General features: G+C 41.1%; 1 protein-coding gene across 7 annotated transcripts in view; it reads left to right on the top strand.

Annotated features, from left to right (window-relative positions):
• Positions 1–12989, top strand: part of herc1 (HECT and RLD domain containing E3 ubiquitin protein ligase family member 1) — a 273938-nt gene extending 260949 nt beyond the window's left edge. For all 7 annotated transcript variants that reach the window (XM_072282232.1, XM_072282231.1, XM_072282229.1 and 4 more), the window contains 2 exons: positions 8954–9259; positions 12331–12989. In XM_072282232.1, coding sequence (XP_072138333.1) covers positions 8954–9259; positions 12331–12516 — 492 coding nt within the window. In that variant the 3' untranslated portion in view covers positions 12517–12989. The remainder of the gene's footprint in view (positions 1–8953; positions 9260–12330) is intronic.
• The last annotated feature ends 578 nt before the right edge of the window (positions 12990–13567 follow it).

Below are 13567 nucleotides of genomic sequence, written 5' to 3'. Positions count from 1 at the left end.
TTTATTGTCAAAGAATGTATAAATTATACACCTTGAGATTTGTTTGCTTACAGAGATCAGAGCTGATCTGGCTTAGGACTCAGCTCCACCTACCTGCTCCTCTGTAGCCCTTAATTCCCCTGTGATGCAAAAATCTAACTAACTGTGTCATAATCAAGTAGGTTCTATTGCTTCCCTTGGCAAAGAATTCCACAGATGCACTATTCTGTGAAAAGTTTCTCCTCATCCCTGTCCTAAATCTGTTCCCCTGAATCTTGTAGCTATGTCCCACTTACCAATAGAAGCAACATTCCTACCTCTGTCTATCCCTTTCATAATTTTATATTTCTTCTGAATTCCAGTGAGTATAGTCCCAGGTGACTCAGTTTCTCTTCACAAGTTAACCACTGCCCCCCCCCCCCATATAAGGGTTTAACCTGGTGAATCTCTTCTGCATCACTTCTAAAGCCAGTTTATTTTCTTTAATGTTTCTTTAAGTCAGGAAACCAGAACTGAATGCTGCATTCCATATGTGGCCTCAACCGTATCCTGTGTAGTTGCAGCGTAAACCTCCCTGTTCTTAATTTCAATCTCTCTGACGTGAAGGCCAGCATTCCATTTGTCGTCTTAATAACCTGTTGCATCTGCAAACCAACCTTATGCAGAAGCAATCCCCAGTCCCTCTGCACAAGGGCATGCTGCAACCTTCCAACTATCTAGTGGATCCAGAATTGGCTTGCCCACATAAGACACGGGGTAGTTGGAGATGGTTCATATTCTGCATACAGGTCGGTGACCAGTGGTGTTCCGCAGGGATCTGTTCTGGGACCCCTCCTCATTGTGAATTTTATAAATGACCTGGATGAGGAAGTAGAAGGGTAGGTTAGTAAGTTTGCTGATGACATAAAAGTTGGGGGTGTTGTGGATGGTCTGGAGGATTGTTAGAGGTTACAGCAGGCCATTGATAGGATGCAGAGCTAGCTTGAGAAGTGGCAGATGGAGTTCAACCCAGTTAAGTGTGAAATGGTTCATTTCAGTAGGTCAAATTTGAAGACTGAATATAAGACTCTTGGCAATGTGGAGGATCAGCGAGATCTTGAGGACACTCAAAGCCGCTGTACAGATTGACAGTGTTGTTAAGAAGGCGTATGGTGTGATGGCCTTCATCAACTGTGGGATTGAGTTCAAGGTCATGAGGTAATGTTAAAGCCATACAAGACTTCAGTTACAGCCTACTTGGAGTACTGTGTTCAGATCTAGTCACCTCACTACAGGAAGGATGTAGGTATTATAGAGAGAGTGCAGAGGACATTTACAAGGATGTTGCCTGGATTGGGAAGCATGCCTTATGAGAATAGGTTGAGTGAACTTGGCCTTTTCTCCTTGGAGCGACAGAGGATGAGAGGTGACCTGATAGAGATGTATAAGATGATGAGAGGCATTGATCGTGTGGCTAACCAGAGGCTTTTTTCCTAGGGCTGAAGTAGCTAACACAAGAGGGCATGGTTTTAAGGTGCTTGAAAGTAGGTACAGAGGGGGATGTCAGAGGTAAGCTTTTCAGAGAGTTGTGGGTGTGTGGAATGCACTGCCAGTGATGGTGGTGGAGGCAGATACAATAGAGTCTTTTAAGAGACTCTTAGATAGGTACATGGAGCTTAGAAAAATAGAGGGCTATGTGGTGGGAAATTCTAAGCAGTTTCTAGAGGAGGTTACATGGTCAGCACAACATTGTGGGCTGAAGGGCCTGTAATGTGCTGTAGATTTCAATGTTTTAAGTTCTTTCTTTTTCAATCTTTTTATTAATTTCAAAATATAGAAACAAAACATAGCAATAATACAGATAATATGAGATGTATTGTTACATTTAAAAAAAAAGAGTAATTGCAAAACCAAATAGTGGAAATTACCAAAACTCCCATACATGTAGAACTGATCACGGATAATATAAAGCAAAAAAAAAGGAAAAAGACAAAAAAAAGAAGAAAAAACCCATCCCAAAAGAAAAAAAAAACTAAACTAAACTAAAAGACTTGGGCAAAACTAACAACTTAAAAATGGAAAAGAAGAAAACCTCAGCGTCGACGCCTCCACTCCCCTCCAACAACAGTACAGAGAAATAAAACCAGTTTGGAAATGATCAAATTACATCAAATGAAAATGCTGAATAAATGGCCTCCAAATTTTTTCAAACTTAATAGAAGGGTCATAAACTGCACTTCTAATTTTCTCCAAATTCAGACACACCATAGTTTGTGAAAACCAATGAAATACTGTAGGAGGGTTGATCTCTTTCCAATTCAACAAGATGGACCTTCTAGCTATTAAAGTAAGAAATGCAATCATCCTTCGTGATGAAGAGGTTAAATTATTTGAGTCTATCATTGGTAATCCAAAGATAGCAGTAATTAGATGAGGTTCTAAGTCTAGATTTAGGACCGTTGAAATAATATCAAAAATATCTTTCCAATATTTCTCCAACAAGGGACATGACCAAAACATGTGAGTTAAAGAAGCAATCTCAGACTGGCATCTGTCACATATTGGATTAATATAAGAGTAATAACAAGATAGTTTATCTTTGGACCTATGAGCCCTGCGAACTACTTTAAACTGTATCAACCTATGCTTAGCACATACAGAGGATGAATTCACCAACTGAAGAATTTTTTCCCATTTTTCAGTCGGTATATTAATCTCAAGTTCTCTTTCCCAGTCAGCTTTAATTTTATTAGAGGCATCAGGACATAAATTCATAATTATATTAAATTCATAATTATATTATATACAATTGCTATTACACCTTTCTGAGAAAGATTTAAGTCTAAGATTTTTTCCAAAGTGTCCAAAGTTTCCAAAGTGAATTATTCCCTTTAAATAAATTCATAATTATATAAATTCATAATTATATTATATACAATTGCTATTACACCTTTCTGAGAAAGATTTAAGTCGTAAGATTTTTTCCAAAGTTTCCAAAGTGAATTATTCCCTTTAAGTAAGCATGTACCTATTTATGGACGTTTACCATTTAAATTGGTTACTGATTCATTTATATACTTAGGGATAACAATTACCAAAAAATATAAAGATATATTTAAAGCTAATTTTTTACCTTTAATTGATCAGATTAAACTTTTATTTACCAAATGGTCCCCAATCTCTTTGTCTTTGATTGGTCGGATTAACGCTATTAAGATGATCATTTTGCCTAAATTTTTGTATATATTTCAATCGGTTCCAATTTTTATCCCAAAATCTTTTTTTGATAACGTGGATTCAAAAATTTCCTCATATATTTGGCAGAATAAAAATCCTAGGTTAGGTAAAAGATATTTACAGAAATCCAAGAAGGAGGGGGGACTTGCCCTCCCAAATTTTAGATTCTATTATTGGGCAATTAATATTCGATATTTAAAATTTTGGCTACAAGATTTGGAAGCATCTTTAAACCCTCATTGGGTAAATCTTGAATCTAATTCATTACAAGGGTTTTCCTTGGGTTCGGTTTTAGGAAATTTACTTCCTTTTACTTCTTTTAAATCATATAGACAAATGAATAACCCAATAGTTAAACATACTTTACGTATATGGTTTCAATTCCGAAGATTTTTTGGGTTTAATCAATTCATTCTAGCAAGTCCCATTATATCAAATTTTCTTTTTCAACCTTCCATGATGGATCAAGCTTACTTTGATTGGAAAACCAAAGGTATAATATCTTTTCGCGATTTATTTTTGGATAACTGTTTTATGTCTTTTGATCAACTCTCTAATAAATATAACTTACCCAGATCTCACTTTTTTAGATATTTACAGATTAGAAACTTTTTAATTACTGTCTCTCCTAATTTTCCACACCCATATCCAATGGACACTCAATGTTTTAAGTTCTAATCTGTTTTTCTATTTTCACTTCCAAAGTGGATGACCTCACATTTACCAAGGATGTACTCCACCTGCCTGACACTTGCCCACTCATTTGATCTATCAATATCTCTTCTCAGACTCTCCCCAGCTGCGTAATTCGTTTCTCCATTTAATTTACTGTTATATGCAAAGTTGGATATGCTACACTTGATTACTTCTACCAAATGATTTATATATATTGAATAGTTACAAGCACATCGCTGACCCATGCAGCACTCAACTCTACACTTATTGCAAACCAGAGAAACACACATTTATCCCAACTCTCAGCCTTCTATTGGTTAACCAGCCTTCTATTCGTACTAATATATTACCTGCAACACTGTGCATCTTTATCTTATGGATAAGCCTTTTATAAGAATATAAGACATAGGAGCAGAATCGAGCCACTTGACACTGTCATGGCTGATTTATTCTTCCTCTCAACCCTGTTCTCCTGTCTTCTCTCCATAACCTTTGATGCTCTTACTGATCAAGAACCTATTGAGCTCCACTTAACATAGACCCAATGGCCTGGCCTCCGCTGCCATCTGTGGCAATGAATACCCTCTGACTGAAGAAATTCCTCCTCGCCTCTGTTCTAAAGGGACTTACTGATATTCTGAGGCTGTGCCCTCTGGTTCGAGACTCCCCAGCTATATGAAACATCCTCTCCACGTCCACTCTATCTAGGCCATTCAATAATCTGTAGGTTTTAATGCGCTCCCCCCTCATTCTCATAAAACTCAGCAAGTGCAGGCCCAGAGCCAACAAATGCTCAGGGGAGATGTCGGGGGTAAGTCTTTTACGCAGGGAGTGGTGAGTGGAGGCGGAAACGATAGGATACATGGAGCTTAGAAGAATAGAGGGCTATGGGTAAGCCTAGGTAGTTCTAAAGTAGGGACATGTTTGGCACAGCTCTGTGGGCCGAAGGGCCTGTATTGTGCTGTAGGTTTTCTGTGTTTCTAAATGCCTTCATACATTTAACTCTTATTCCCAGATCATTCTCATGAACCTCCTCTGGACCGTCTTCTGTGACAACACATTGTTTCTTAGATAGTGGGATCCACACTGCTCACAATACTCCAAGTGCAGTCTGACAAATGCCTCGGCATCACATCCTGTTGTATTGTAGTCCTCTTGAAATGAATGCTAATATTCCATGTTCCTTCCTAGCACTGACTCAACCTGGAACTCCATAGTCCCTTTGCACCTCTGATTTCTGAGTTTGCTCTTCATTTAGAAAGTAGACTATACTTTTATCCCTTCTACCAAAGTGCATGACCATACACTTCGCTGCACCGTATTCCATCTGCCACTTCTTTGTCCATTCCTCTAATCTTTCTAAGTCCTTCTGCAGAGTTCTTGCTTCCTCAACACTACTGAGCCCTCCACCTATCTTAGTATTGTCTGCAAATGTGGCCACAAGTTTCATTTGTTAAATGCCGTATTGAACGCCTTTTCTCAAGTATACATCATCCATGTTGCTTTCAGAAACGAGGTTGCAGGATGGAGATGATTGGGGATTAAATATCCAAAAGACCAGACAGAGGGGACATGGACACGAGTCTCTGTTGTTCAAAGTACATCTATTATCAAAATATGTATAAATCATACAACCTTGAGATTTGTCTGCTTGCAGGCATTCATGGTCTGCAGTTGTATCCTGATGGATATCTTCCTGGCAGCCTCCTGCCAGTGGTTCTGTGGGGTATCTGGCTGCTGTAAGGCATTGTCCTTTGACAGTCTATTTGGGTCCTCTGACCACCTGAGGGCTCAGTCCTATGCTCCCTCTTATCACTGCAGCGTCCATCCATTCAGTAGCATTACACCTCTGTAACTGGAAGAGTGTTGCTTGCACCGGCCCCCCAGGCCTGAGTTGACGTAGTAGTAGTAGTGCTTGCAATGTGTAGGTCCCTTCAAGAGCTGCAGAGATGCACCTACTACGCTAATGCTGACAGCTACAGCGATTTGCATGGCATCAGTAAAGAATGCTGCACCCACATGATCTCAACATCACATTGCAGATAAACTAGACACCATTCTGTGAATCTTGCAATCTGCACAGCGGCTCCGCATAGAGCTGCTGCCTCGACTCCAATGACTCGTGTTTGGTCCCAGCCTTGGGTACTGTCTTACTGGGTTCTGCCCAGATCCCAAAGATGTGCCGGTTAATAAGATAGTTGCTTCCTGTAAACTCTTTTATTGCAGGCAGGCAAGGGGAAAGAATCAGAAGGGTTGGGGGGGGGGAGCTTAATGGGCATGTGAGAGAATAGATTTCAGGGAAAAGTGGGGGAATTGGATTATTGGATTGATGAGACCTTTGATAGAATTAATGTGCCAAAAAGGTGTTTTCAAAGAAAGGAAAGGTCTTACTTTTTACATGACTTTCACAAATATTCATGGAATAATACAGTGCTGACTTTATGATACTTAAGATACAGGTGAGTAATTTCTAGCTCCTCATTGTGTGCATATATCACAAAACTTTACCTGAGCATCATTTTTTTAATATATCGGTCTCGACATAGAAATTGGATGGCAGCAGTAAAGGCACAATGGTTGCCTTGTTACTGTCTGTTCAGGGTACAGGAAATCCAGTGCATCACGAGCTACTGAACAGATTCTATAATAAAGGGAATTCTTCACAAAGCATGTATGGAAACATGAGTCAGAATGGATCCAGGTTTGTAGAGGAAAGAAACGCAGGGAATTGTAGGCAGATTGCCAGACTGGGAGGGTTAGGGAAGGGAAGGGGGAAATGTTGGTAGGATTTTGTAACCAGCTGCTTGCAATCAGTAGAGATTGGTGATCAAGCCAGCAGACCAATGGTCAGAGGGGTGGTCAAGGCATAGTCCAGGGTAAGGGGAGAAAGAAATTGGACAGCTGGTTAGTAGAGACAGGCAAGTGACATAAGAGTGGGGCAGCTGAGGTTCATGGAGAGGGAGTGATGAAAGACCGTGAGAGTTGTCACTTGGCAAAGTGGGGAGCTCACCTGAGGATTTGTGCTGGTTGCAACCGTTGGGACAAGGTGCTGTTAGGTGGTGTTTAAGGGAGCCTGGCAGGCATCACACATGATACCTTCTGCATTTGGGTAGGCTGTGGCTGCACTTCCAGTCACCTACAAAGGAGACATGGTGTGTTTTGCTCACCTTTGAACACCATATATTCAAGCTCTACTGACTATGGGTCAGATTCACAGGAGACCCAACCAAGATTGGCAATAGAGCCCTGATTTTCCTTGCTGATATTTTCTCATCAAACTCTATCTCAGTATCATGGTGGTGTTCTCACCATTTTTCCAGCAGTGTGGTATCTCTATTTCTCTGTTCCCACCTTTGATTCTCAGTTGCTGCTCTTCCAACAGGCTACCTGTCAAATAGTGGTCCAGCATGATATCCTAACTCAATATTTGCAAAGCTCAGCTCTCTCCCTGTTCTGGTCACGTACTATGTATGTGTTAAACTTAACAACATTACACTTCCTCAACTTCCACATTTGGTCCATTACTAAGAACTATCTACATTTGCCACTATTCTTACCATCTTATTGTTGTCACAACAATCCATGGCTCTGCTGTCACCACGTCACCTCTTTGGAACCCCTAGTGCTTTCACTGTCTACCTCCTAAGACTCATTCTGCTCTGCTCTGCTCTGCTCAAACACTTAGACAGGCTTTCACTTCCACTTTCTTCACCCAGGCTCCCTCACCATATTCTTGCAGGCTTTTTCTGTCTAGTCAGCTCATACATGCCTCGCTTCACACCTTCCCACAAGTTTGTGTAATCCTCTATCACAGCACTGCTGGTGTGCAACCCTGGATAGTCTAGGGAGCATTTATTAATCACCCAATATTTATTATTTATCTTTGAAAGATTTTCCTTGAACTTTGCTTTTGGTCAACCTTTACAGTTTCCTAATTCCTCTCCTTCTCGTATTCCTGACCTGCCTCCCGCCACCCACACCCCTACAAATCTCAACTAGTTTCTTTTTTTTAATATTGGCAATATTATTTGCCCATCCTGACACACTGTATCTTCACCCTTGTCCATTTTAGAAAATTTAGAGTACATTTAGCCCACTAAGAGCTGCCCATCCTAATTCAGATAATCCTAGATTACAGTTCTTCAAATACATATCCAATTTACATCTGCGATAAGAATTCCTGTCTCTGCCACCCTTGCAGATCTCCACTACCCTCAATCTTTCAACCAATTCCTTTAAATATACATCACGTGGGTTATTGCCCGGTACCAAAAGAAAGATTTGCCTGTTTTATTTTCCAAAGAAAATATCCATAATTTATTCAATCATGTAACAATACATTTCTTGGCAATGTCTTTGTAAATCTGTCCGGTACAATCAGACCTTTCCTGTATTGTGGCCATCACCTGGTGCTGTGTCTATTATTGTGCACAGTTCCACTCCAATTTATTGATTGATTGATTGAGATACATCACAGAGTGGGCCCTTCTGGCTCACCAAACCACACCATTCAGCAACCCCCGATTTAACCCTTGCCTAATCACGGGGCAATTAACCCACTAACCGGTAGGTCTTTGGACTGTGGGAGGAAACTGGAGCACCCGGAGGAAACCCAGGTGGTCACGGAGAGAAGGTACAAACTCCTTACAGGCAGTGGCGGAACTTGAACCCGGATCGCTGGTACTGTAAAGCATTGTGCTAACCACTACACTACTGTGATGCCCCATTTTGTGTCTTAATAAAAGGAAGCATCCTGCTTGCCCTTCTGTCAAGGTATTGACCTGTCCTACCTTTTAATATTCCATGTTCCTCCTTGTTACTAAATGTTATTCCATTCCCCAGTGGTACGAGTTCTCAGTTCCTTGGATTAAATTCCATTTAATAGTTTGCTGCTTTGTTTGCCTGGCCATTTCTATCCTCTGCAATCAAAAGTCTTCCTCATCTCCGATGCTGGTCTTGCCGCAAACTGCTGTAAACTACTCGATTGCAGTTCCGTATTCCTGATTAGTCTAATGCAGAAAGTTCATTTGCAAAAGTTAGGAGACTTTGCTGAGATGTAAAGGTATTTTCTTTATTGGTTCAGGTGGCTGCTGTTCGAGAAGGGATGTCTTGGATCATTCCAGTGCCACTGCTGTCTCTCCTCACTGCAAAACAGTTGGAGCAGATGGTTTGTGGGCTTCCAGAAATCTCTGTAGAAGTCCTGAAGAAAGTTGTGCGCTATCGGGAGGTGGATGAGCAGCATCAATTGGCACAGTGGTTCTGGAAGACATTAGAGGAATTCTCCAACGAAGAGAGAGTACTCTTCATGCGCTTTGTGTCTGGCAGGTCCCGTTTGCCAGCGAACACAGCCGACATCTCTCAGCGGTTTCAGATTATGAAAGTTGATAGGGTAAGAACGTTTTTGATACTGTAAAAGCCCAGCAGGCAGAAATACATCCACTCTGGCCAGTAATCCGAAGAGCGAGAATTGCTGGCTACCTTCTCATGGGTTAGCTTGTCAATGACTTCTGTACCTGCATATTGAAACACAGAAGTCAGAGACCAGCTGAAGCCCAGCCAAGTCCAACAATGAAGTACAAACATCCTGAACTGAGGGGCTGATGGAGTTCAGGGCAACCATGGCTGCTGTGAGTAGCATGACCCCATTTATTTGGGTTAGCTTGCCAGCGGAATTAAAGAGGTAAGGCACATGGATTAGTAAACAACCGGCTGCAGCAGGTCAAGCGACATCTGTGGGAGGAAAGGAATTGTCATGTTTCTAATCAAAACCCTGCATCGGGACCAAATGGTTCAGCTTATTTTCTTAATTTCTCAATTCAAAGATAATATAAATTAAAAATATTGAAATCTATTTGAACAGTTTAAAATGTTTCTGAATTGTGGAAAAGCAGTCAGACTGTTTTGGGAGCAGGGTGTCAGAGTCCTGAAGCCTAGTCACTGCTCGCAATCCATCCCACTAGCTCCCAGATCCACGAATCCTGCAAAGCCACAGGTCATGGCCACTGCTTGGCAGGCCGATTGCACACATCCAGTCCAGTGCTGAGATAGGATGTTCAACACATCTACTTCTTGCCAGTGTTTTCTCTACATGAGCCAACAAAAGATAAATGACACCAACACACAAAAAAGTTGCTGGTGAACGCAGCAGGCCAGGCAGCATCTCTAGGAAGAGGTACAGTTGGTCCGAGACCCTTCGTCAGGACTAGCTGAAAGAAGAGCTAGTAAGAGATTTGAAAGTTGGAGGGGGAGGGGGAGATCCGAAATGATAGGAGAAGACAGGAGGGGGAGGGATGGAGCCAAGAGCTGGACAGGTGATTGGTAAAAGGGATATGAGAGGATCATGGGACAGGAGGCCCGGGGAGAAGGAAAAGGGGGAAGGGGGGGAACCCAGGGGATGGGCAAGGGGTATAGTCAGAGGGACAGAGGGAGAAAAAGGAGAGTGAGAGAAAGAATGTGTGTATAAAAATAAATAACGGATGGGGTACGAGAGGGAGGTGGGGCATTAGCGGAAGTTTGAGAAGTCAATGTTCATGCCATCAGGTTGGAGGCTACCCAGACGGAATATAAGGTGTCGTTCCTCCAACCTGAGTGTGGCTTCATCTTGACAGTCGAGGAGGCCGTGGATAGACATATCAGAATGGGAATGGGATGTGGAATTAAAATGTGTGACTACTGGGGAGATCCTGCTTTCTCTGGCGAACAGAGCGTAGGTGTTCAGCAAAACGATCTCCCAGTCCTAAATTACACCAGTTCATTTCCAGTGTCCCACGATCATGCATATAACATGCTCCTGACGGTAGTGTTGTTTCTAATATCAGGGAGCATTTAACACAGTTGCCTTTGGATTTGATCTGAGTCTCTGGAGTTGTGGAAGAGTACCTGAAGAGACAAACTGAAGTGGGGGGCTGATTAACGTCAGGTATTTTGGGAGCTTGATTTAAAGAGGAGCAGTAGTAAAATAAACAGACCCTTAATCTTACCTGGCTGCCCAGCTGTATTTTGTCAGCTTTCCCATCCATTTCCCTTAGCGTCCAAAAATTTATCAGTCATAGCCTTGCATGACCTTTGCCTCAGTGACAGAGCCAAAAATTGGAATTTATTTTGAGTAAACTAAATGTTTTCTTGTCAGTTCTAAATTGCTGACCCATCACATTGTCAATGTGACCTTTCTGACATGATCCTCCAGCCTAAGGAAGCAGCCTCTCTGTGTCTCAATGAATAGCTCTTCATTCTCCTACACTCCAGTAAACACCAGCTGGCTTTTCTCAACCTCTCTTCATAACTTAACCCGCCCAGACTGAGGAAACATTTTTGTGCCTGTGTATGTATATCAGACCCCACATTTCAAGTATGAATGTTAATTTTCATATTCAAAATCCAATAAACTTTCTCAAATACAATAGCAACTGTTTGCAGAAAACCTCCATCCCTTAGTCTGGGTTTATCAAGGATAAGCAAAAACATTTCAGTCACACTCTGAAATGTTGATTCCCTTTGAATTTGTATTCGTACACATTTTTTTGTTTAGCTGCCGAAGTGCATTTTTACTAAATTGGATAGCTCCCAGGGAAGAAAATCTTCACAAATTAAATTCACATTTTAACTTGCATCATGCAAATAGTATCTGGTATTTTCTGCATAATTAGCAGAAAGCAGCAGTGTTGATGTTCTTTTACTTTACACTGCTGCAAATGAGAACTTGGCAGTATTCCTCACACGTGGCATGATGACATTGACTTTATGTTTGGGGGCTGAACTGCCAAGATGGCCATTTTATGTAGCGGGTAGACAAGCACTCTCACTACATGGTCAAGGATTTGTATGTATATAAGTTGTGCATTTTTGTTTTATATATTTATGAGGAATATACTTTGGTGGGATGTGCTCATTAATTTGTCTGCATCTGCCTTGGTGTGTGCAGTATGCTGTGATGGACCAAATTGGACGTTATGGTTGGTGACTCAGAAGGCTTTAAACACCTTGATACATCTGACAAGAAGCAACGGCCCAGCCCCAGCCCTGTCATTTCTGTCACACTGTTGGTGTGCCGAGGATAGGATCTCTGAGGCCTATTCTATGAAGCCCAGTATTGGCTAGTCCTCACCGAGGAGAGTTGGTTCAACCTTCCTGGTTGATCCTGCATTAAGTACATATGGGAAAGGCTACAGGACAAATCCAACTTGATTAAGCTCATTAATAGTCCAGCCTGTCCATTGATAATTAAACAAAGGCTCTGTAGAATGTTCCTTACTATCCATCATTGGCTGCCTCGTGAAATGTCTCTATCATTGAAACTGGAGCAACTTGGGAAATGACTCAATATTCTAATGAAACAGTGTTTGACGTTAATCAAAACATCTGTAACTGCATTCTGATCTGATCAAATAGATTATTTAGATCATTTGTTTTGTCTCTACTCTGTTTCTGAACACTTACAATGTCTCTCTCCTTCCCGCACAGCCTTATGACAGTTTGCCTACCTCACAAACCTGCTTCTTCCAGCTACGGCTCCCACCGTACTCCACCCAGGCGGTAATGGCGGAGCGACTGCGCTACGCTATCAACAACTGCAGGTCCATTGACATGGACAATTACATGTTGTCGCGCAATGTGGACAACACAGAAGGCTCAGATACGGATTATTGATTCTTTGAACAAAGAAAACTGCTGCACTAGGGGGATGCTGAGCAAGTCTTCTGATATTGTACGTGTAAGTGACTACTGCAGTTATAGTGAGAAGCCCAGAATATTTTAATTGTATATGTACTTGAAGAAAAATGAATGTGATTGACAAATGTTATTGTTTGAACTTTAATTTCAACTGTAAACAAGTTGAAAAAGAAAATGCATTTCAACTGGTTTTGTTTCCTTTTTTTGTTCAATTTTGATAAGTCTGCATGGAGATAATTTGGTGCATTTTTGAGAATGGTAGAAATTATCCCTCCCAGCAAAAGAGGGCTACAGAATTAAAGTTTTACAAACTGTACATTGTGTATAATTGTTCATGAGGGAGAGCAATTTTACATAAATATTCTTCTATTTATTTTTGTTTTAATTTGAATTGCCTGTGCTGGGTTTCCTATCAGAAATACACCAGAAGAATAAAACATTAATTTAAAGCTGTTTGTCTCTGCTAATTCTCATTGATCCAACTATTAACATCACATCTCAATGCTCACTATTTTGCCCCGAGGAGAAGTATTTCAAAAGATGTTATGACCGGATTTACAGTACTGGAACAAGGCATTGTGCTGGAACACTCCAGGAGGAACAAACATTTGAAGATTCACAGGATTGGATTTTCTGATGGTCTTCATGAACAGTAATTGTCTCTCTCCATTACAGCTGTTGCAAATCAGGAAGCCTATCACAATTGCTGCTTTCTCCTCCCCATCTCCAATGATGGAACAGTAAATATAATGACCCAATTGCAATGTATAAAATATACACGCAGGGTTGTGGGACAGCAGCATCACATTGTAAGACTTGTAAGATTGTAAGGAGCAGAATTAGACCATTTGGCCCTTCAGGTCTGCTTTGCCATTAGAGCTGATTCATTATCCTGCTTAATTCCAGTACATTTTAACTCCCAGATGGTATCTAGTTGGAGGCCATAGTTACCAAGTTAAATGGTTGAATATTCAGCACAGAATGAGAATAAATTTCTTCACCCTGAGAATAGTGAATTTTTAAAATT

This window comes from Mobula birostris, chromosome 18, assembly GCF_030028105.1.
Source record: "Mobula birostris isolate sMobBir1 chromosome 18, sMobBir1.hap1, whole genome shotgun sequence".
Classification (NCBI taxonomy): Eukaryota; Metazoa; Chordata; class Chondrichthyes; order Myliobatiformes; family Myliobatidae; genus Mobula; species Mobula birostris.
The sequence above is the reverse complement of the archived record's forward strand: the minus strand, read 5'-3'. Positions and strand labels throughout refer to the sequence as shown.